Source organism: Rhipicephalus sanguineus, chromosome 1, assembly GCF_013339695.2.
Source record: "Rhipicephalus sanguineus isolate Rsan-2018 chromosome 1, BIME_Rsan_1.4, whole genome shotgun sequence".
In the NCBI taxonomy this organism is placed as follows: Eukaryota; Metazoa; Arthropoda; class Arachnida; order Ixodida; family Ixodidae; genus Rhipicephalus; species Rhipicephalus sanguineus.
This window is the reverse complement of record NC_051176.1, coordinates 216,248,997-216,269,622: the sequence shown is the minus strand read 5'-3', so window position 1 is coordinate 216,269,622 and position 20,626 is coordinate 216,248,997. Positions and strand designations below refer to the sequence as shown.

Here is a 20,626-nt window from a genome sequence, read left to right as displayed (position 1 = left end):
GCTATGCAACGCTAGCAGGCAAAAAAAAAAAAAAAATAGTGTTCCACACTCGCCGTCATGGTTGTGAGTGGTGCTGGCTAACACTCCCAGGTTTAAATGCACAGATATACCCAATAAATTGGACGGGAGAATGACCGCTGCCGTAACTCAGTTGGTAGAGCATCGGATGCATTATTCGAAGGTTGCAGGTTCAGTCCCTGCCGGCAGCAAGTTGTCTTTTTGTTCTGTTTAATTTCTTCTCATTTATAACATAATTACTACAAATAAGGTCCCCTATACTTTCCTTGGCTTGATTGTCCTTGGTTCTCATTAATGTTGTGTCTAACAAAGAAAAATGAGCCCTTATATTCCCCTTCTTTCGTTCATTTATAGTGAGGTTTAGAAATTAGTTGCAATAAACCAGTTTATATTCAATGTCTATTAGACTTGCTCCAGACTAGGCTGCAGAACAAGACAGATACACCTTTTCTGCCCAAATGCACTGAAAAACGCAACTATATTCTACCAAATTTCCAGCTACCAAAGCAACTGTTCTAGGAACTGCATTAAATTGGATGACACTTGGTACCAGAATAGGACGTGCAAATTTTAGATTCATACAAATGGGAAGTCACTCACCAGTAACTGAAGGGAAGAAGATAGCCACAAGAAAAGTGAAGGAAGTTGTAATATCACACACAATCTGGATGTATGACTCGCTTTTGGACGGGAAGTAAGATTCCTCCGATGATGAGATCACTTCTCCTTTCTCCTTAAACATGACAGGAATGTTATCTGTAGTAGAGAGAAATATGCAGAAGTTCAACATATGTCATTTGCAGGACAGCAAAGAAAAAGTGTGTGTGTGTGTGTGTGTGTGTGTGTGTGTGTGTGTGTGTGTGTGTGTGTGTGTGTGTGTGTGCGCATTGAAATTGTAACTGGACTGGAGATTTTGAAAGTATAACTGGAGATGGTAAGTGAGAATACCTGTGCAAGCTGTTCATCAGAAAACTAGGTATGGGTTTATGCACAAATCTATGTATGTTGTTAGTTTCACTACAAATCTTGACATGTCAGTAATGATAATGCAATCAATTATTTTGTTCATTCTTGTTCACAGCGGCACCCAAACATTCAGCATTTGACGCCAGTGTGGACAAATTATGTTATTGGTGAAAATAAGTAAATGAAAAAAAAACATTACCTTTAAAATATGTTATTAATAACTACATGTGATGGCGTGAAAGCATTCAAGTCATTTTATAATTGGCAATTAGAGTGGTCTAAATCGTCCTCAATATTCAAAGTGCCATGTATCTTTAATGCAAGGTTTCTATATCTGAACATAAAGAACACTGCTAAGAAGTTGTTCTCTTAGCAGCAGTATTTGCCCATCACTCAAGGTCTTGCAATAAGCTTGTTAGAGATCATTTTATAAATGCTAGCTTTTATGTAGGTGATAATCCATAATTGAATACATTAGTAATGACACAGTATGAACCATAATGATATTATCAAACAATATTTACGTGCACTGTCCTACCGGCTGCATACAGAAGTGTGTATCTATCTGCAATGCATTCACCGACCATAAAAAAGAGCAAATCTATACTGTAAAATTATGTCCACAATTCTAGACACTACCAAAATGTGGAAGAAGCTTGTGCGCAATAAAAGGAGAGCATTCACACTGAGAAGAAACTAGAAGAACTTATGCTAGACAGGTAGGAACTTCAGTAAAGTTGGTGGATATAAGGAGAAACAAACTTACCAAAGAAGACGCCGCTGGCCAGACCAGGCAACGCATCTCGCGTGTGCGCCTCATGTTCCTCAAAATAAGGGTAGCAGGTGTGGTCATCGTCCAGTGATGTTTTGTTTTCATTCTCTTTGCAGAAAATGTGCCAAAGAGAGTTGGAAACGTTACGGTCCTTGGTGCAGTTGTAGTCTCCACCACTCAAAATGCGATCGCCCAGGACACAGATCCTGCAATTATGAAGTGCATAGTTAAATTTTTGATAGCAGAGCACAGAAACTAGAAAGAGTTACAAATGACAGTAAGGCATAAAAGCCAAGTGATGCAATGTTCAAAGATACTAAAAAGCTAGCAAAAATATTGCAAACTCTAGCAGTGGTGTAGGCAGAAATTTTTTTCGGGGGGGGGGGGGGGGGCACCTCCTTGACCCAACATTGGTTCTGGGCAGAAAAATGGGTTCAAGTGTAATTTTGTGGTCTGTATCCCATGGGGAAAAAATTTCGGCGAAGGGGGGGGGGGGCATGGGCCCGGTGTGCCCTCCCCTGGCTATGCCACTGAACTCTAGCTAACAAAGCCACAGAGTTCTGCATTGATAGTCCTACACAAAGTGCTTTCAAGGAAAGGCAATTTATGGATCAGATTAGACGTGCCTCTGTATTGATGCATTGAGGAAATGCCACTATGCTCACTGAAGTGAATCATAGTGAACTCTTTTAGTGGAACTTCACAGCAAAGCCATTATTGTGACATATGGTGGAGAGCATACACTACAAAATGCACACTACAAGTGTCAGTGTAAGTACTTTGAGACAATCAATGCAGATGGCACAATGAGATTTTGAGATGTCTGGAATGTCAAGGGTAATCTGCAGGCAAAGTTAGAAGATTGTAAGAAAAATTAAGCATATAGTCGGATATTATTAGTCCTTATTCTCCTTTGAAGATCTGTGGGGACACAAGAATGTGTCTCTTCAGACCTATTTGATATATACAGATGCAGCTCGGTAGAAATGAAGTGTGCCTTGGGGCACCATAGAAGATTATAAAAATTTTTGCCATTTGGATTTCTTGATGCTCGATATACAACTGAGATGTTAATTATATGCAAACTATTAGATGCATCAATATAAAACATAATATAAAAAGTGATATGAAAAGTGATAATTGGAAGGAACATGCTAAATATCAATGTTTTAGTTGCATTGAGGGTGCCATGGAAAATTTTGAAAGTGCTGTCAGAGCCTTTGTTCTGCTCCTTTTGAGTAACTGCTTAATTTTTTTTTTCGTGCAAATGGCTAACATTTTTCCTTTGAAACTTTGCACTTATACATGGGAGGAACTCTATACTTTGACTAAACCATTCACAAGTATCAGTTATTAAGGTCTGTTGCTGGGTTAATGGTTCACACTTGCAGGCTTGACAAACACATACTTAAGACAGGGCAGAGAGGTGAATGCAAGCCATGTGTTAACTTGTAAATGTTGCAAGTTTCTGCATGTCTTTTCTCTAATCCACTGCGCTATCATTTGTGTATTGGTTAAATGTAAGTTGTTCCATGTTCAATGCCACAAAGGTCGTCCCACCGGAGGCTCAGTGCAGAGTGTACAGACAGTGAGGAAGCTACACAAGGGTAGCAACAGAAGCAAGTAGTGCGTCTTTGCCAGTAAAAAACTCCAAGGATAGAACAGGAACATGTTGATCCTCTTTGTCACAAACTCAGCTTTCTGTAATTTGGTTTTTGATTCTGCAAGGTCGCACAACTGTTCAAGGTTTTCTTTTTTTTTTTTTTTCTTGCAGATACTTACTCAACACCTGGCTTTCCAGCGTAGTTGACGAAGGCTCCCACATATACAGAAGTGATGGAGACTAGGACACAGAAGAGGGCTATCGGTGCAAGCTTGGAGACGAAGGCAACACCAATGAACACGACAAAGGTCATCAGCACCAGCAGGATGGATCCGTAGGTGCGGAAGTTGTGGTACATGACCTCTGGATCCTCCCGAAAGTCTCCATACAATGACATCTCGGGCACCAGATAATTCTGTGGGGGAAAAAAAAGCATAGAAAACATATGTGGTGCTGGCTTTGTCCTATGCTCTCCACCAGCCCAAAATCTAAATGAGAGTTTGTTAAAGGGACCGACAACTGTCCAGAACATGAAATGAGATGACTTCAGTGATACAAAGATTATCCGTCGCATTGACTCAAACCAACCTTGTTTTTTTCGTGAGAGATCGATTTATATTTTTATTTCTTAATTGAAAGTCGCGAAAAACGCCCTGTGGCACCTCTGGCGGCAAAAATGTGAATGATCTGATGAACCCGGCCACGTGACCGTTGATTGCTGTATGCGGTTGATGATTTTTTTGTTAGTATTGAAATATTGTTTGTTTCTTTATATTAAAAAGTATTACTCCATAAAAATGTACATATAGGCCTGCGTTAGTAGTATGCATTAAAGTGGCGCTGCCTTCACGTGACGTAATGATCCCATGCTCCTCAGCGTGTCTTCAGCAACTTTTCAGCGTGGTCATGCAAACGTGCACGCAGTTTCCAGGTTGCTAAGATTTTGGAGCGACATAGTTTTGCTACCTAGACTTGGTCTCAGAAATGACGTGCGCTGCTACTCGGCGCGGCCTCGCATACGCGTAGTGACGTTTTCGATGACTTGGCTTGGCTCATGCATCGAGAGAGTAACGACGCTGGGACAAGCCACCCATGACACACGTGCAGGCAGCCTTGGACGCATGTGCACACAACGCGGCACAGATACAGGGAAGGTGTATAATGGCACATCATCTCATTGCAACAGCTTGTTATTTTCAAAAATAGTTGAAAAGCTGTAAATAAAGGTGGCTAAGCATAGTTACAGGGACTCCTGCGAAGGCCGAACAACGATAGCTTTCACAAATCGCGAGAAGGGCTGGCGGCATCGCTAACAATTCTCAGCGTTGCTGGAGGAAAGGTGCGTCCGTGTTTAGAGCCTTTCAGATCGAAAAATACTGCTTGTAAAATAACTACGTGCTTTTCGGATTAACTACTGCAGCTACAAACACTGCGAAGGGTGAGCTTTCTGTCGTGCCGTAAGAAAATGGGTCAAGAAAAATCGGTTGTCGGTCCCTTTAAGGAAACGAGAGTGAATAAATAATGCTGTTATAAAATGTGATGTATATTACTCGCAGCAGTCTATTTTTTTTATTGCCCAATTGTCCCTTTTTTTTACATGCAGCTCCTTATGCATTGACCAAAGTGTTACATTGGGATATAGTCAAACAAAGATACACCAGCACTAGACGGTAGATGTCAATAGTATTATGTTGTTTGCCTCATAGCCCACTCTGTAGTGCACTCACAGAAATAGTTCTTCACTATAACTTATGGAAAACATAAAACTGCGTCTACATACAGGACACAAGAAAGATGTGGACGGGACCTGTCCAAATAAATCAGTTGTTAGTCTGCGCTGGTCCCGTCCACATCTTTCTTCTTGTGTCCTGTATGTAGGCGCAGTTTTATGTTTTCCATGTCTTACCAACTAGCCCCCCCCCCCCCCCCCGTACGCTTCTTGACTACAACTTATATTGTAGGTATACTAAAACTTATGCAAATAAACTTAAAGCTTAAAATGAATACCTTAGTGGTGTTCTACATGTGCGAGTAGATCAGGAGCACTCATCTAATCATGCTTATCACTGTGGTTGTAAAACATAGATGGCACTACAAGCTAGAGGTTCAGTATGAGAAGGCTACAACACAAAAGGCCCACCAGAAAAGATACCAGAAGTGTACTTACTGCACAGGAATACTTGAACAATTAATTCTGTAACTACATCTAGCATGAATCCTTCCTTACTATCATATTTTGCTGCAGAAGTTAAAACAACAGTAAAATATATTTACCAGAAATATTTCAACAGCGCCAGTAATGTACATGGCTGCCGCCACAGTGGTGGCAAGGTAGAAGAGAATTCCCACTGCACCTCCAAACTCTGGACCCAGGGATCGTGAGATCATAAAGTAGGAACCACCCGCTGCGAGAAACCATCCATTGTAAGGTTATTTTGAACACACAGGAAGCAGTTGCCAAGATCACACACACACAAAAATAGAGTGGCTAAGCAAAGTAATAAATACATGTTTACTCATACTTATTTATTTTGCAAGCATTGCATCCACTATGAATATACAAATAGTCTGATATTCTGGGAGTTCCCATTACATTATGATGCCACAGACAGCTCAATGGCACGCAAAATAGTATTTGGAAGCACGTATGAAGTATCTGCTAACACCGCAAAAGCTTACTAATAATAAAATAACATGGGGAAAACCCATTATCTAGAAATACATAAGATCCAAAAAAGGTATATTCAATGCTCGTTACCACCAATGTGTAAGCAGAGATATCGTATGAACTATAACTGAATAAAGATGTTCTGATTGCTACTGAACTTAAAATAACAAAGCTCACGATCACATGCCTTGTTAAGGACGGCAAAATGATAACTCCAGTGATACCAGGAAGAATACCTTTGTTACAATTTAAAAGAATTAGCTTACTTAGGAACTGTTTTTGCAGTGTTTTGTAAATTGTGAAACTAACATAATGTAATGTTCTTGCTTACACCATATGATGACAGCTTCATGGATTAAATGATAACTTCAAATGGTAAAAAAAGGCTTTGTTTTATCAAGACCAGCACAACTTCAAGCAAGGCTGTCAAGGATTGTTTTGAAGACATTCAACAAATAGAAATAAATAAAAGAAAGAGAAACAAAAAATGTGCTTTATGTGTCCTGTCTTCATCCTGTTTGGCACTATTAAAACTACAAGATGACCAACCAATAAGCAAAAAATGTATAAAACAACTTATATTTACCTAGTAATCGATGCAACATAAGGTCAGCAAAGTGAATGTTTGTGTAAAGAATGGTGAAAGTTCTCATTATTTGCTCTGAGATGGATCATGCTCACTATTATAACTAGTTTTTCATTACTGTAATAACTACCTATTCTTGCTTACATCAAATAATGCTGTGAAATATTCAAGCTACTGTTAACCAGCTACAAAAAAAAATGCAGATTTCAAGACATTTAATAGCCAACTGCAATGAAATCTCACACAATCTTAATTTGTTAAAAAAGGATAGTAGATGTCCCCAAAGGAATTGCAGCCATATCTTAATGTTAGCAACTACACACATTTTAAATTAAAAGCATTCAGATAGTTCCATAACAGAAAACAGGCTTTTCTAGTGGTGTGCTGTGAAGTTAAAGGATAAGGCAGATACGACATAAGGTGTACTGGAGCTGCCCCTTCCCCACCTCCTTTAAATGGTATTTTAATTTTTTTTACGAATACTAGATTTATTATTGTTATTATTTTGGTCTTACGATTAACAAAAATGGCTTGGAACTGCAACCTGCTGCAGCGTACACTTTGTATGGGCAAATGAGTGAGCAGGCTTGTCAGTTTCTGTCCAGACAAATCTAGGTTTTACATCTAATTTTGCAAGCTGTAGTGGCACTGCTTCTTCAAGTTTTGGTATGAGCAGTGCGAATGTTTATGAGTTGCTCTCAATTCATTTATTTACATTTTGCCAACAAAAATTATCCTGGAGACGTTTTTGTAGTTGTCCTATCACTACATATATTAGCACCATGCAAAATATTGCTCCAGTTGGCATTTAATTGGCTATTATCTGTAGCATAAATAAATAAATAAATAAATAAATAAATAAATAAATAAATAAATAAATAAATAAGATTTGTGTGGGGAGACAGAAGAGCTTACCTGGCACAATTCCATTGGTTGCAATAGCACTCAAAGAAATGCAAGTTGTAAACGTCTGAAAAAACATTTGAAAAAATGCAAGGAGATGTTGGAAATATGCAGCTTTAAAATTGAGGCACCAAAATCTTGCACTGCACTGATAAGCAGAACACAGCAAGCTTTTTCAAAGTTGACTTTGCTTCATTTTATTAACACATATATTTATTGTGCATTAAGCTAAACATAAACGTGTTTTACCATTTCATTTCATATGCCCTTCACAGATAGCTTGGCACAATTTCCCGTATCTCAAAAAATAAAAAAAAAAAACTACTGTGCCGCCATTTCCACTGCAAAGCCAGTGCTTCATGTGGTGCAAAGATGTAGGATGGCCATGAAGGCATGGCCTTATCACGAACCAGATCCTTTACCAAAAAACAGATTTTAAAATATACTACTAAGTTTTTTAACAAGAATAGCTTCTGGCTCCTGTTGTATGCAACTTTGAGCCAAAATCCAGCACCGTTAACCAGGCACTCAAATGCAATCGTTCGGGCATCGTTGTGAAAACGAAACGAGACATACGGGCAACCAGACAAATGATTAAAACATGCGGACTTTGGCAGCCAACCCTTTGAACAGGGCAGGCCCGTAGGCAGGAATTTTTTTAGAGGGGGGGGGGGGGTGGGAGGGGCACTTGCTGGAAACCATGACTATTTCAGAAAAACACTTATTTTTATTATTTATTTTTGGTCAAAACACCTCCTACTTTACCAAAATTTCGGGGGGGGGGGGGGCTAGCCCCCAACCCCCCTGGGCTACGGGCCTGGTACAGGACTGCATTAAGTACGCTAGTACGACCCAAACAAGCTTAGAAATATATATGTATATATATATATATATATATATATATATATATATATATATATATATCGTGCTTTCGAGTTCTTAGTGTTTGATATCACTGAAACTGCAGCTTCACACACAAGTGTTATTTGTCATTTTGAATAGCGACGGTTCTAAACGCAGATAGAGCAACGTTACTAGAACAAACTCAGTTTCAAAGCTCCGTATCTCCGCCAGCGGAGGAGGGTGGTCCGAACGGCGGTCGCGAGAACTAGCGGCGCTGCAGTTCCGTCTTGCGTAGAGTGCCTCGATGCGCGCGCCCCCGCTTAGAGTGGTGTCAGCTTTTGAAAGGGCAGGTGCCGCCTCTTCGGCCTTGGCGGCAGCGTGGCCGCCATTTTGAATCCCCCGCCCGGTCTCTTGTGCGTGGCGCGCGTGCGGTTTTTAGGTCGGCGCTCGTTTCCCTCCATGCGCTCGCTACCGTCATCATGGCCGGGTGTTGCGTGCCGCAGTGCACCAATTATTCCAGAAACGCTGGGAGCTGTATCGTTTTAGAAGATACGAGGTTTCTTTGGACAAAAAATCAAACGTCACAAGCGGCATCCGAAGAACACATTATGCACTTGCAGCGTAAGTTTGCGGCCGGTATTTCGAATGCACATGCAAGGGCAACTTCTGGCGGTGTTAACCTTGCGTAATAAATGACACACTGATATCAGCTACATGCTTAAAATGCTTTGGTTCACGGTGCATGAATCCGGCATTTTTCTTCGCAAACATTCTTTACTGCACTTGGTTGGTCCTGTATCTGCCTTTGATTTTTGCTTTCGCTATTTTTTGTGATTTGAAATGTATCATGGAATATATTATGCGTGTTTGTCTGCAGATCAAATCCTTCTTTTTTCCAAATAATAATTATTTGTGAGAATTTACGTCCCAAGAATCCCATATGATTATGAGATGCGCCGTGTATAGTGGAAGGCTCCCGAAATTTTGACCATCTGTTGTTCTTAACGTACACCCTAAATCTAAGTACGCGGGCCTCTTTCATTTCACCTCCATCGAAATGGGACCGCTGCGGCCGGGATTCGATCCCGCAACCTTCGGGTCACCAGTCAAGCACCATAACCAAAACCACGGCGGGTTCTTGTTTTTTATATTCCTTTCCGTGTTTCAAGTACGCCTTCTGTGCTGGTCTGATGCCCATGTATGTGTGTGTGCAGTTAAATGTTTTTTATCCTTCCCTGTTTCTGTGTTTCAAGGTTACATTTTCGTCCTCTCTTAAATAATTACGCAGTTCCTGTTTTTTTAATCATTACGATCACTGGGAATCGACTAGTGGCAGTTGTGTTTTATTGTGTAATTTGCGTTTTATTTGTGTAATTGCTTCTGTCAGCGCAGCATTAACGCGCACAAATAAATGGTCTGTACACTGGATATTAACGCGCGCGCGCGCGCGCGCGCGCACACACACACACACACACACACACACACACACACACACACACACACACACACACACACACACACACACACACACACACACACACACACATTCAGTATTTTATTTCTTTGAGCAAGCATAATTTACTTATTTATTAATAATGTAAGCCCTAAAGGCTCATACAGGAATGCGCATACAAACAGTTCTCACGAAGCGTCCATACAGAGAAGACGCATGAAAACAACAAGAAGACGGGGAAGCATTGTGTACAGTAGACAGGCTATGTCAGTAAAAAAATACAATAAATAAAATCAAGTTGTACAATGAGTACGTCATGAAAAACCAGTTAATGAATAAAAACTCACAGGGTCCCTTATGCGTTCGCTTAAGGCGACTCGAAAGCGAAAGCCATCTTGTTAGTTTTTTGCGCACCTAGCGTGGTTTTGCATTGCCTCCAAGATCGGAGGCACGTCACCTGGTTTTGCACTGCATCCGTGATCTGCCCACTTTGACCAAGCTACGATGTCATGTGATAACGGCATCATATGACGTCACGCCAAATTTGTGAAGCCATGATTACGTCATATGATGACGTCATCACGTGACGATGATATTTTGCATCCCTCGTCCCAGCGTCGTGGTACGCTGACGCCATAGACGCGGGACGCCGACGGTCAAATTTCGCGTTGATTAGGCATTTAAGGCTTTCGCCTTAAAGAATACGTCCGCCACGGTGGTATAGTGGTGACGGAGCTCGGCTGCTGACCCGAAAGTCATGGGTTCGATCCCGGCCGCGGCGGTCGCATTTAGGTGGAGGCGAAATGCTAGAGGCCCGTATACTGTGCGATGTCAGTGCAGGTTAAAGAACACCAGATATGGTCAAAATTCACGGAGCCCTCCACTACGGCGTCCCTCGATCATAATCATATCATGGTTCTGGCAAGGAAAACCCCAAATATTATTATTAATAAAAGAGACAAATAAACGACGCCCTGCATCTGCCGCACAAAGTGTAAAACAGTATTGGAAACACTCAATAAAATGTGCATGCAATTGGGCACGCGAGAAAACCTGCAGATACAGAAAAATAAGGAAAAACGCACTGATACTGCGCGCATGCAAAGTTTTACGGCATACTACTCAACAACGTATTCATCGTTTTGATAAGGAGTCAAGGTGCAACTCGAGTGCCGATACAGTAGCGGCTACAGATTGCGAGCAAGAAATGTCAGCAATAATAATTATAAAGAAGCTTTCGTTTCATTTTACCAGGATATTCACACCGTACTGCCCCTCGGCCCTTTATTGTGTGTACAATATGTACGATGCCATTATAATAAACGAGTAAATTGTTTGCAAACTTAGCAAAATGAGCCACCTTAATCGCGCTTAGGTAGCTTCGCAACACTAAATTGTGTGTGTTCAGATACATATACTGCTGCTGCTGACATGTATACAAATACTTTAACGATAATTATTTGTGTATATGGAAGGCAGAGCTTGCGAGAAAATTAAGTAAGGCTATAGACTTTGTCGTTTCCGGCGTAAGGAAGAGGATTTGTTTTCAACAAAGCAGAGTGTACGTCTACCTCTAGGCTCTAGCGCATAACACATGCACAGGCCGTCAGCTTGCATGAATTACATGCTTCGTTAATAAAATTTAGGCAACAACAGCAATAAAAGCTGCCCAAGCTTCAAAAAAGAAAAGAAAAAAGAGAAAGCTCACTAGTGTGCACTTATTTCCGGACGTATCCGCGCACCGCAAGCGCTTTGTGTAGCGCGTTTCGCATGCTGCCGAGCTGCGGCGGGATTCGCAATGGCGGCCGTCGTAGCAGACGACGCGCCTGTCCTCACCCTCAGCGGAGCGCGCGGGCATCAAGGCACCCTAGTCTTGCGCCACTATCGGCGCGTCGTCTGCTGCCACGCTGCGGACCGCCGCGCAGTTGCTCGCGGCAACTGCGCGGCAACTTCACCAGCGATATCGCTGGAAAGTTCGATAGCGCCTGTATAAAAGCCGACGCGCTTGACCGCTTGTCAGTTGATCGACGGTCGACGCTGTGTTCTCCGCTATCAGTGTATTGCTGTAGTTTGACTTTCAGTTTCCCGGCCACAAGTTCGGCCAAATAAATAGTTTCATCTCGGGCCTGCTGACTGCTGCCTTCGTCGACGTCACGACCCTGCGACTATATTTGAGCTGTCTACATTGCGCTTAACTTCCAAGCCTAGGAGTTTCTAAGCGAATGAGGGTTTTCAGCGTAATTTATATAACTACCACCACAATTTTAGCCGCTGCCGTCTTATCTAGACCAAGAACAACCCAACACGTTTGTGAAAGCGTTTATAGTGTACAAAGAAGCGTACTTACTCGAGATACAGAAACGTTCTAAAGAACCGTACTCATGTTTCTACAATTTATTGAAAAAAACTTTCTCGAAAAACATCACCAATGCTGAGGGGAACAGCGCAAAAAACGGGACGAAGAAAGATTGAGCACACGACACGTTTCTCCGTCCCGTTTTTTGCCCTGTTCCCCTCAGCATCATGTACCAACTGGCCCTTCAAGAAACCCTTCTGCAATCACCAATGCTTTGCAATGTTTGCAAGACACGTTTTCGCGACGCGTTAAAGGGATACTGACCCAAAATCGGAAAATTTTACGAGAACTCGGTAAATGAAATCTCAGTGTGCGATTACGTCGAATAGATGTCGTCTCTGAGCAATTTTTTCAGCGGATTGTTGTATTTTCGGTGTCTCATCTTTCTATGTCGCATCATTCTACGGTGCCTTAAACAATTCGAACAGATCGGCCGTGCTGTGAGCACCGAGCAGTTATTCGCGCATACTCTGTCGCTAGAAGAGTCGTCAGTATTCAACATCAGTTTTTCAACTTCACCGAGCAGATGTCCATGCCCGCAGCACTTCTTACACTGTACGACAGCGGTTTGCGTTTCGTGCTGTAGCCGTTCACTACGCAGTTAAACTGCTCGTCAACTACAACTATCTTTTGCACAAGTAAGTCTCCGTTCCCGAAGCAAAGTGTGGGATTGGGCTAGTTGGTATTCCATTATTAAACTGCTCAGCGCAAAAAATTTGACACGGCACACATAGAAAAGACGAGGACCAGCGCTGGTCCTCGTCTTTCTTTTGTGTACCATGTCAAATTTTTGCGCTGAGCAGCCCGTTCCCGAGCCGGCGAGTGTAAAATATTCCGCACATCTTGTTCGATACCTTGTCGTAAAATCTCTCGAAAATCTACTGCTTTGAAGGCATAGCGACAGCTGACATCTGATCGAATGTCAGTGTGATGCAACTTTCAGTCTCGGTAGTGTATATAGGTAATCGCCTGCCTTTCGTTTCGCTGTTCTATTTCTGGCGGCTCTTTTAAACTGGGCACTGGGCTTTCGCGGGACGCCGTGCGTTTTTTTTTTTTTTTGGGGGGGGGGGGGGGGGGGATTTGCGCCTAAACCCCGAACATTTTGGCTTTGAAATCTGGTGTGGAAGTGCTGGGAACAAGCGCGGCACGGCACCGGGCGCGAGTTCCCACTTTCCACGTATCAAAACTTCTTGTCCAGCAACGACACGACGATAGTGCTTTACAATGTCGTCACTCTCAAAATGAACGTCACAGACCTTGCATTTTGCAGTAAGCTTTCAATCTTTGCGATGCGAAGCTTGAATGGCGTAGGACCTTTTGGAGGTCCGAAGAAGTGTCATGAAGCGGAGTCGTCGTTGCGGTAGCCGCTCTTGCAGCCCGGCAAGTCGGCATACCGCACTGTGAATCTGTTCGCCCTCGTTACGCTTCGTACATCATGCACGTGTCTTCGTACAAGACGCTAAGCCTGGTCAAGAACAGTCGCAATAATGACGAGCTAACAAAGCGCAGACGACGCTGTAACCCACGTGCGCTCGTACATCGGCGGCGCAGATCACAAGCGCCAGCCGCGGGAGCTAGACGTGACTGCAGCCACGGCCGGGCTAGACCGCACGCGCGCTTCTTAGCGCGCGCGTGCAGTCTAGCCCGGCAAGCCCGGCCGTGCTGCAGCGCCGCTAGTTCTCACGACCGCCACGCGGACCGCCTCTCCGGCGGAGCTTTTAAACTGAGTTTGTTCTAGTAACGTTGAGATAGAGGGCACCATACTTGCTCTTCTAAAGACCAGCGGTTGGCGAGTAAACGGCACGCAGACGGATCTAATCACACAGCCAGCGATTCCGTGGCGCGGATTGCCGCCTCCTCCGAGAGATGGCGCCACGTTGCGCATGGCGCACCAGCATGGTGTCGCGTCGTGGCCGCATACGTTAGGTAACGCTCAAGATTAATGCCGCACTGTGACGGGAAACAATGGCATCCATAAGGACCAGTGCGCAATGTAGTGTGGTGAAGTTTGGTGGTGAGTGCCCTGGTATAAACATGCATAAGATTGCGCCTAGTATCACCTCCAACCAATCGGCAGCCATTTCATGGTTACATCTACTCTCGATTACGGGAGAGCCAGCCATTCTTATTAGTGCTATAGACGAGACGTTGTTATTTAGTTGATCTTTGTCCACTGTGTATATGCTGAGAAGGCACTCAATCAGGAACCAAATATTTTGAGAAAAATGAATAAAAAAATATATCTTACTTCAACGACATTCTCAGAACGCGAATTGTTCTTTGTTATAAGAGCGCACAGCAATATTGTGTCCACGGCTATACCTTTGTTTTTTTTTTCTTTCTTTCAGAACGTGTATGCCATTGGCCTGACAACGGCGGCGAAGATGAGTGACTTCGGGGTACCGAAATACGGTATTTTAGATGACACAAGTTTTTAGTAGCACCTATCTGCTATTCGCGGATGCATTACTCGACCGAAACAACAACAGCGTCCCCACCAGCGTCTGTATTGCTTGCAGCGTGCATCGCGAACGCCCGTGGTGGAATGTATACCCCAATGCTTGCGCAGCTCGGCGTGAGTGCATAGACGTGCACCAAAAACCAAGCTACGGGTGTCTAGCGCACATTTACCGCACAGAGTGCACTTAATTTCCTCATGCGTCAAGTTTGCCAGACTGTTGTACGGTTCAACTGCGACATAAAATAATTTTCTGCCGCCCCGAATGCGAACAAAGTTTACCAGTTTTGCTGTGAGACGCGTACGATTTAGCGTGCAACGCATAACGAAAGCTCAAGAATTTGGTGTTATGGCCCATTTAAAGGCAAATAACATGCGCGTCTGCTGCTTATATCTCTTTAAAAAAGTACGGTACGTATTCAAAGGTCACCACTTTCTGCTCACGGAGCGAAGGTGCGTCTGATACCCCAAGCGGGCTTCGCCGCAGAGACACAAGCAATGATACGGAGCCAACTTGCGGTAAATCATGGAAGAACGAGAAACGATGGTGACACACGGGTTTTCGAAGAGCGCCAGGCATTTAAATCATGGTTATTGAATGGAGCAATGACGCTCGATGGGTAAATGTTACGTGGCTGTATATAAGCATATAAACAAGCGTTGCATAGCACGTTGTGTGTGCGCGTACATTAAATTGATTGTGGCAGTGGTTATTGTAAAACCAGAAAGGCATGGGCAGATCGCCAAATACAGTCTTGATAAGAGGAGGCAACCTACTTACCACGCAACAGCACATAAAGACGGTGAGGAAGGCGACAGGGACGCCGGCTGTGCCGACAATCCAGACGAGACGGATGAAGAAGATGACACCGAATATGTTTTGGATACAAGGGAAGTAAACACCCGCCAACGTCCCAAGATTGGCTTTCTGTAACAGAAGAAAAAGAAAATGCAATAATGAAACGGGCAACAAGCTCTGAACCATCTGGTATGCACAATCCGAAAACAACAGTGGATACGTTATCGAGAGATCTGGCCGCACGAAATCCCGGAGCTTTGTACGATGCTGAGCTCGCTGTTTACGTCGGGCCTTTAAGCTGAACATGCAAAGCTCTGAATGCAAATTAACAATATTAGGGGCAAAAGAATGCGGGAAATTGTGAAAACGTCAGTCAAATGTTATTCACGCGCGCACTCGTGAGACAAGGCACAACCTACGCTCATGCTTTCCTGCGTCGCTGGCGCTACAGCGCTTTCAAAATCTTCGCCATCCTTCAGTGAACCGGGTGGCGAAATGGGAGTACTGTGGCGGCTTGTGCGAGTACGCCACCATATAGGACAAAGATAAAAAGAGAGTTATCATGGGGCTACATAATTCAATATATAATAATTAGTTTGCTTCGTCAAGACTACATGGGGCGTCCTAGCCACGTATAACAAACCGCAATCGTATAACCGTGAAACCAACAAAAACTGGTACAATATGCTGTTATGAGAACCGCTAGACCTGTATGGTGTTCAATCAACTTTCTTCTTCCATTTCTCTGGGCTAACGCGCGCGAAGTATGAAAAAAAAAAATCACGTATAACTGCGACGTGCTGCGCCCTTGCGCATAAAGATAACAGCGTGCAAAAGAATTTTAAAAAATCTGAACCCTTCATTAATGGTGGAAGCCGGCGGCTGCGCGTCGTTTTCGCGCCCATTCGAGTTTCTTTGCGCGTTGGCGCTCCTTCAGTTCCCCCTCCTCTTCCTCCAAGCGAATGACACTCGTCCGTCCCATAGCAAGTCCAAAGGGCAACTGCTGATAACAGCGCTAGCGCGATCTCTACGCCACGAGACAAAGGGACAAAACGATAGGCGGTAGAGGCATCGGAAGTGGCGAGGGGTGCCGAAAATTGTTGTTCTGCGCATCGATCCGCCAGAAGCTACCTATGCACAGCTTCGCTGTTAAAAAACAAAAAAAAAATATATATATAGGCTCGTAGCAACTTCATTACACAAATACACAAAGGTTCGTAGCTTTGCCGACCCCGCATATTGTCATAAACGTTCGCTCACTAATCTAATTAACAAGCATGGTGCTACGCGCGCACAGGGTGCCGCAACGCCGACGTAATAAACAGCACAAGCAGCTGCGAGCATCGCGTAATCTCTGGCTTTGATTTACTAAAACTTCGAAATACTGCGGCTTCCAACAATAGGCGCACGGACCACAGTGCAGAGAGGCGATCAGTGGTCTCGGCTTGCTCGGCCTTTGCACCTACCGCAGATGGCTTGCATACGATAGGACGCGCGGGCCGCCTTTTCGCTTAGCCGCTACGACCGTCGCTCTGTAGTCAACCCGGCCACTTCCAAAACGCTCCATATTTAGCGAAAAGTCGCTAAATGATAATGACTTAATGGGAATTTCGCCTTACAGGTGAATAAACTTTATTTGTCCGACGCCTTACAACTTTTTAAATTAACGTTCTAAATTGCGTCCCGCGTGGGTGAGTCAACGGTAAAGCGCTAAAGAGCTCGTTTCGCAGAAATTCCGGTGTCGGCGTCGTTGGCTGTGAACGAAACAGCAGCGTTGTCCGTGGCCGAGAAATCGAGAAAGGTGCAAATAAAATAAGAAAATAAAAATCTTAGGTTCGAGTGGGAATCGAACCCAGGCCGGCTGCATGGCAAGCAGGTGTTCTACCACAGAGCCACGCTATTGCTTTAGACTGCTTCGGAAAAAAAGCACTACATGAACGTCATGTAGCGGAAGAAGTCTCCTTAACGCATGTAATATTGCGTGGCAGAGGCGTAGAATCGCGCCAGGCGTCCGAACATGTGAATTGCGCAACGATTGGGTGTTTTAAAGGCCCACCCATTAGAAAGCACTCAGACATATTTAATCATCATCAGCTGCAAAAGCATCAACAAAGTCAGCAGCTGCGTAGTTTCGCGTGTTGTCTTACGGACGCGTATACTGGGCCCTTCGCTGATTCGCAAAAGGAAGAATTATGGCGTAGTGGGCACAGCGCAACTGTACTTGCAGTAGGAATTCTAGGATAGCTTGAAATGGCCAATGTTACGTCCACAGTCGTTCGTTTGCTTACGGCACGGTTGAGGCATGCACCGACAACCGAAGCAGGCTAGCATTTGAGAAGGCGATGCGCACGGGGCCCGATTATGCTATCGCGTTCTGCTCTTAATTGAAGGCGAAGCCCATGCGTCCTCCAAGTTTATTTTTGATTTTCTAAAACGGTATCAGATCTCAAGACTGTGCTTTGTCTGATCAAGTGATCACTTCGGTATGTGTTTGCATCTATAGCGACAGATGAAGGCAAATATATCGTTACTTGAAATAAAACGGGGACAAGACATTCAAATTAGCCAAATTCCTCCGAGGATTTTTACCAGGCGCGATGTCATGTTACGATCCTAATAATCCCCAAAAAGGCAAAATTTTCGCTAGTGTCACTAAGAATTCAATAAATTTAGATGCATATATTAAGCTAAAAACACCCTCATAGGCGAAACGAGGGTATACTAGAATATTCTAGTACACTTGAGCACAGCGCAAGCGTTTCGTGCATGCACTCACAACGCACCAAGCACACCTTCCTGCGGCGCGTTTTATGCTCGTTCGAGATGCTGAAGCTGATTTCCCGAGTGCTCAATGCAGAGAGGATCCCGACACTTTATGGATTACGGTGCCTAATGCACTGTGCCTGATCCTCTGCAGTTCTCATTCGGTAAGCGCATCGGAGGCCTTGATCTCCGAGAGACATCACTCTTGCCACGCGCCAGCCGTCAGCGAGAGCCCTGTCGCGGCGAGCTGCGCTCTGTGGCGGCCACTGGTCGGCCCATCGCTTGCACCGGGCGCACGGCAGGATTTCGGGGATTGCTATAGGCGGTATACGTACGAGCGGACAGCGCTAGCGCGTGCTTATATTCCCGCGCGACTCCTCGTTTTCTTTCTCGCGCAACTAGCTCCCGAAAGCCGAACGACACTGCGAGAACGTCGCCTCGGCAACCGCGCTCTTATCGGCTCTGGCACCCGGATATATTACGCTAGGTGCGCGACGGCGAAAAGAAAAGCCGCCATTCGGGACGAGAAACGCGCGATACTTCCGCAACGAAGAGAGATGCCAAGCCCACTTCCACGTCTGACTCGTAATAAAGCACTGCTGCTGAACTCGACGACCACGCATGCAGTTTCCCGCCCACAAATACTCGCGGAAAAAGGTTGCGACGTAAAGACGAATTTCGGTCCTTTTTATCATCTGGCTTCTCGCTTGCTCCTTCTGTGTGCGAAAAATTGTTGTCGCGTTCAACGTCATAGGCAACCACGAGTACATGCGCCTCAGTTCGTCAGTGTTGCTTAGCAAACGCTGTGGTTTTATAAACAGCACTACGATACAGGCAACCGTAGATGCAGAAGCCGTCCACCAGGTGCCTGTTAGCACCATTGAAGTGGTATATGTTTTCATTGCGTATTATGTTGTTCAAAATGAACGTGATACAGCGGCAAGGAATCTAAAGAAACTGTCAATGGCCCAAAGTATTAGTAGTAGTAGTAGTAGTAGTAGTAGTAGTAGTAGTAGTAGTAGTAGTAGTAGTAGTAGTGGTGGTGGTGGTGGTGGTGGTGGTGTTTCCAGGAAAGACGCTTATTTCTACAACCCATAAGGGAGCCCGGTGTAGCGTCGTTAGGGGGAGGGTGGGAGTGAGAGAGCGGAAAGGACAGGCCACGTTCTCGAGAGAGGAATACCCGCAACACCGAGTACTAGGGCGGGGTACCTCGCTCCCCATTAGAAAAAAACCGGCGAGTGCTCGGCGGCACTGCGAATCGAACCCAGTACCTCCCACACTGGAAGCACTGGACAACCGCTGTGGTTGGGTAAAAAAAAAAAAACAGCGCTTTTTTTCCCCTCCCTCCCTTTTTTTTTCCTTTTTTGCGCATTGGTCGTTCATTCGTATTCTCTTCCACTGCATCAAGTTCGACATGCAATACCAAGTTGCCTAACACCAGTACGCTATTCACCCTAGTAACAGGACCCACATACACACAAAAAAAGCTTTACGCTAACTAAACCTGCTCATTATAGCAGCCTTACTGAGGCAGGTTGGCGTAGGGCGCCAATCGCTGAACAGTACGCATTTTCCATAGTTGAGAACTGGCTCAAGAACAAGTTATGGGAAGGAATGGTTCTCTTCACTATCGTGAAGATAGGTCGCAGGCCAGAAAACGAAACTGCGAAACTAGTAGTTGTGCTACTTGAGCGACCACGGAATGTCTTCACCGGTCGGTTCGAGCTCACATGGATTCAGTTTCGAACTAAGTTTGCCCAGACACACCTTCTCCAGCGTCGAACTTAGTCTTGTATAGACAATGGCGAGCTTGGGACATCAGCTGGTATAGGTCGAAAGAAGCAAAGCCTATCGAGTCTATCATGAAGTGTGAAGAAAAGTGTACACACCGAATGCAGCGCCAAGAGGAGGAGGCAACTCCAAGCACACACGGCTTTCCGTGCGTGACGGCAGCTAATGTATACCGAAAGGGCTCTTTTCATCAAAAGCAGCAGGACCTGTTCCGCCGGTGAATATCAATGCTGCCTGGAGCTATAGAGCCAAGAGCTAGTTGTCATGCTAATGAGGCAAAGAAAGGGTCGCTCATCTATTCCTAGGAGGACAACGCCTGCATGCATGCGCGCCAGCCGGGAGCAACGATGTGTAGCACGAGCACAAAGCAAGTCACGGCAACCACCTTAACGGAGCATCCCGGCTTCTTTGCATACTGCGTTTCCCGTGATGATAGCGGTATCCCCGTCGTCTTCTGCATTCGACGCACTGCAGCATTTTCAGGACGGTCGCTAGAGGACGAACCATCTTGTATGCGATCTAGCGAAGCGCTATACCGTCGCCCGTGCTGTACGCGAAACAATTTCTGTTCTCGTGGCAGATTCGCATACCAAGAATGGAGGCACTCTTCACGACGCTGCCAGTGCACGTATCACAGCGCAGTAAAG

General features: G+C 44.6%; 1 protein-coding gene across 3 annotated transcripts in view; it reads right to left on the bottom strand.

Annotated features, from left to right (window-relative positions):
• Positions 1-20,626, bottom strand: part of LOC119371819 (solute carrier family 12 member 7) — a 481,180-nt gene that overhangs the window by 56,515 nt on the left and 404,039 nt on the right. For all 3 annotated transcript variants that reach the window (XM_037642291.2, XM_037642287.2, XM_037642284.2), the window contains 6 exons: positions 15,408-15,554; positions 7,529-7,583; positions 5,634-5,764; positions 3,539-3,774; positions 1,751-1,962; positions 619-774 (listed from right to left, as the gene is read on the bottom strand). In XM_037642291.2, the coding sequence (XP_037498219.1) occupies positions 619-774; positions 1,751-1,962; positions 3,539-3,774; positions 5,634-5,764; positions 7,529-7,583; positions 15,408-15,554 (937 nt within the window). The remainder of the gene's footprint in view (positions 1-618; positions 775-1,750; positions 1,963-3,538; positions 3,775-5,633; positions 5,765-7,528; positions 7,584-15,407; positions 15,555-20,626) is intronic.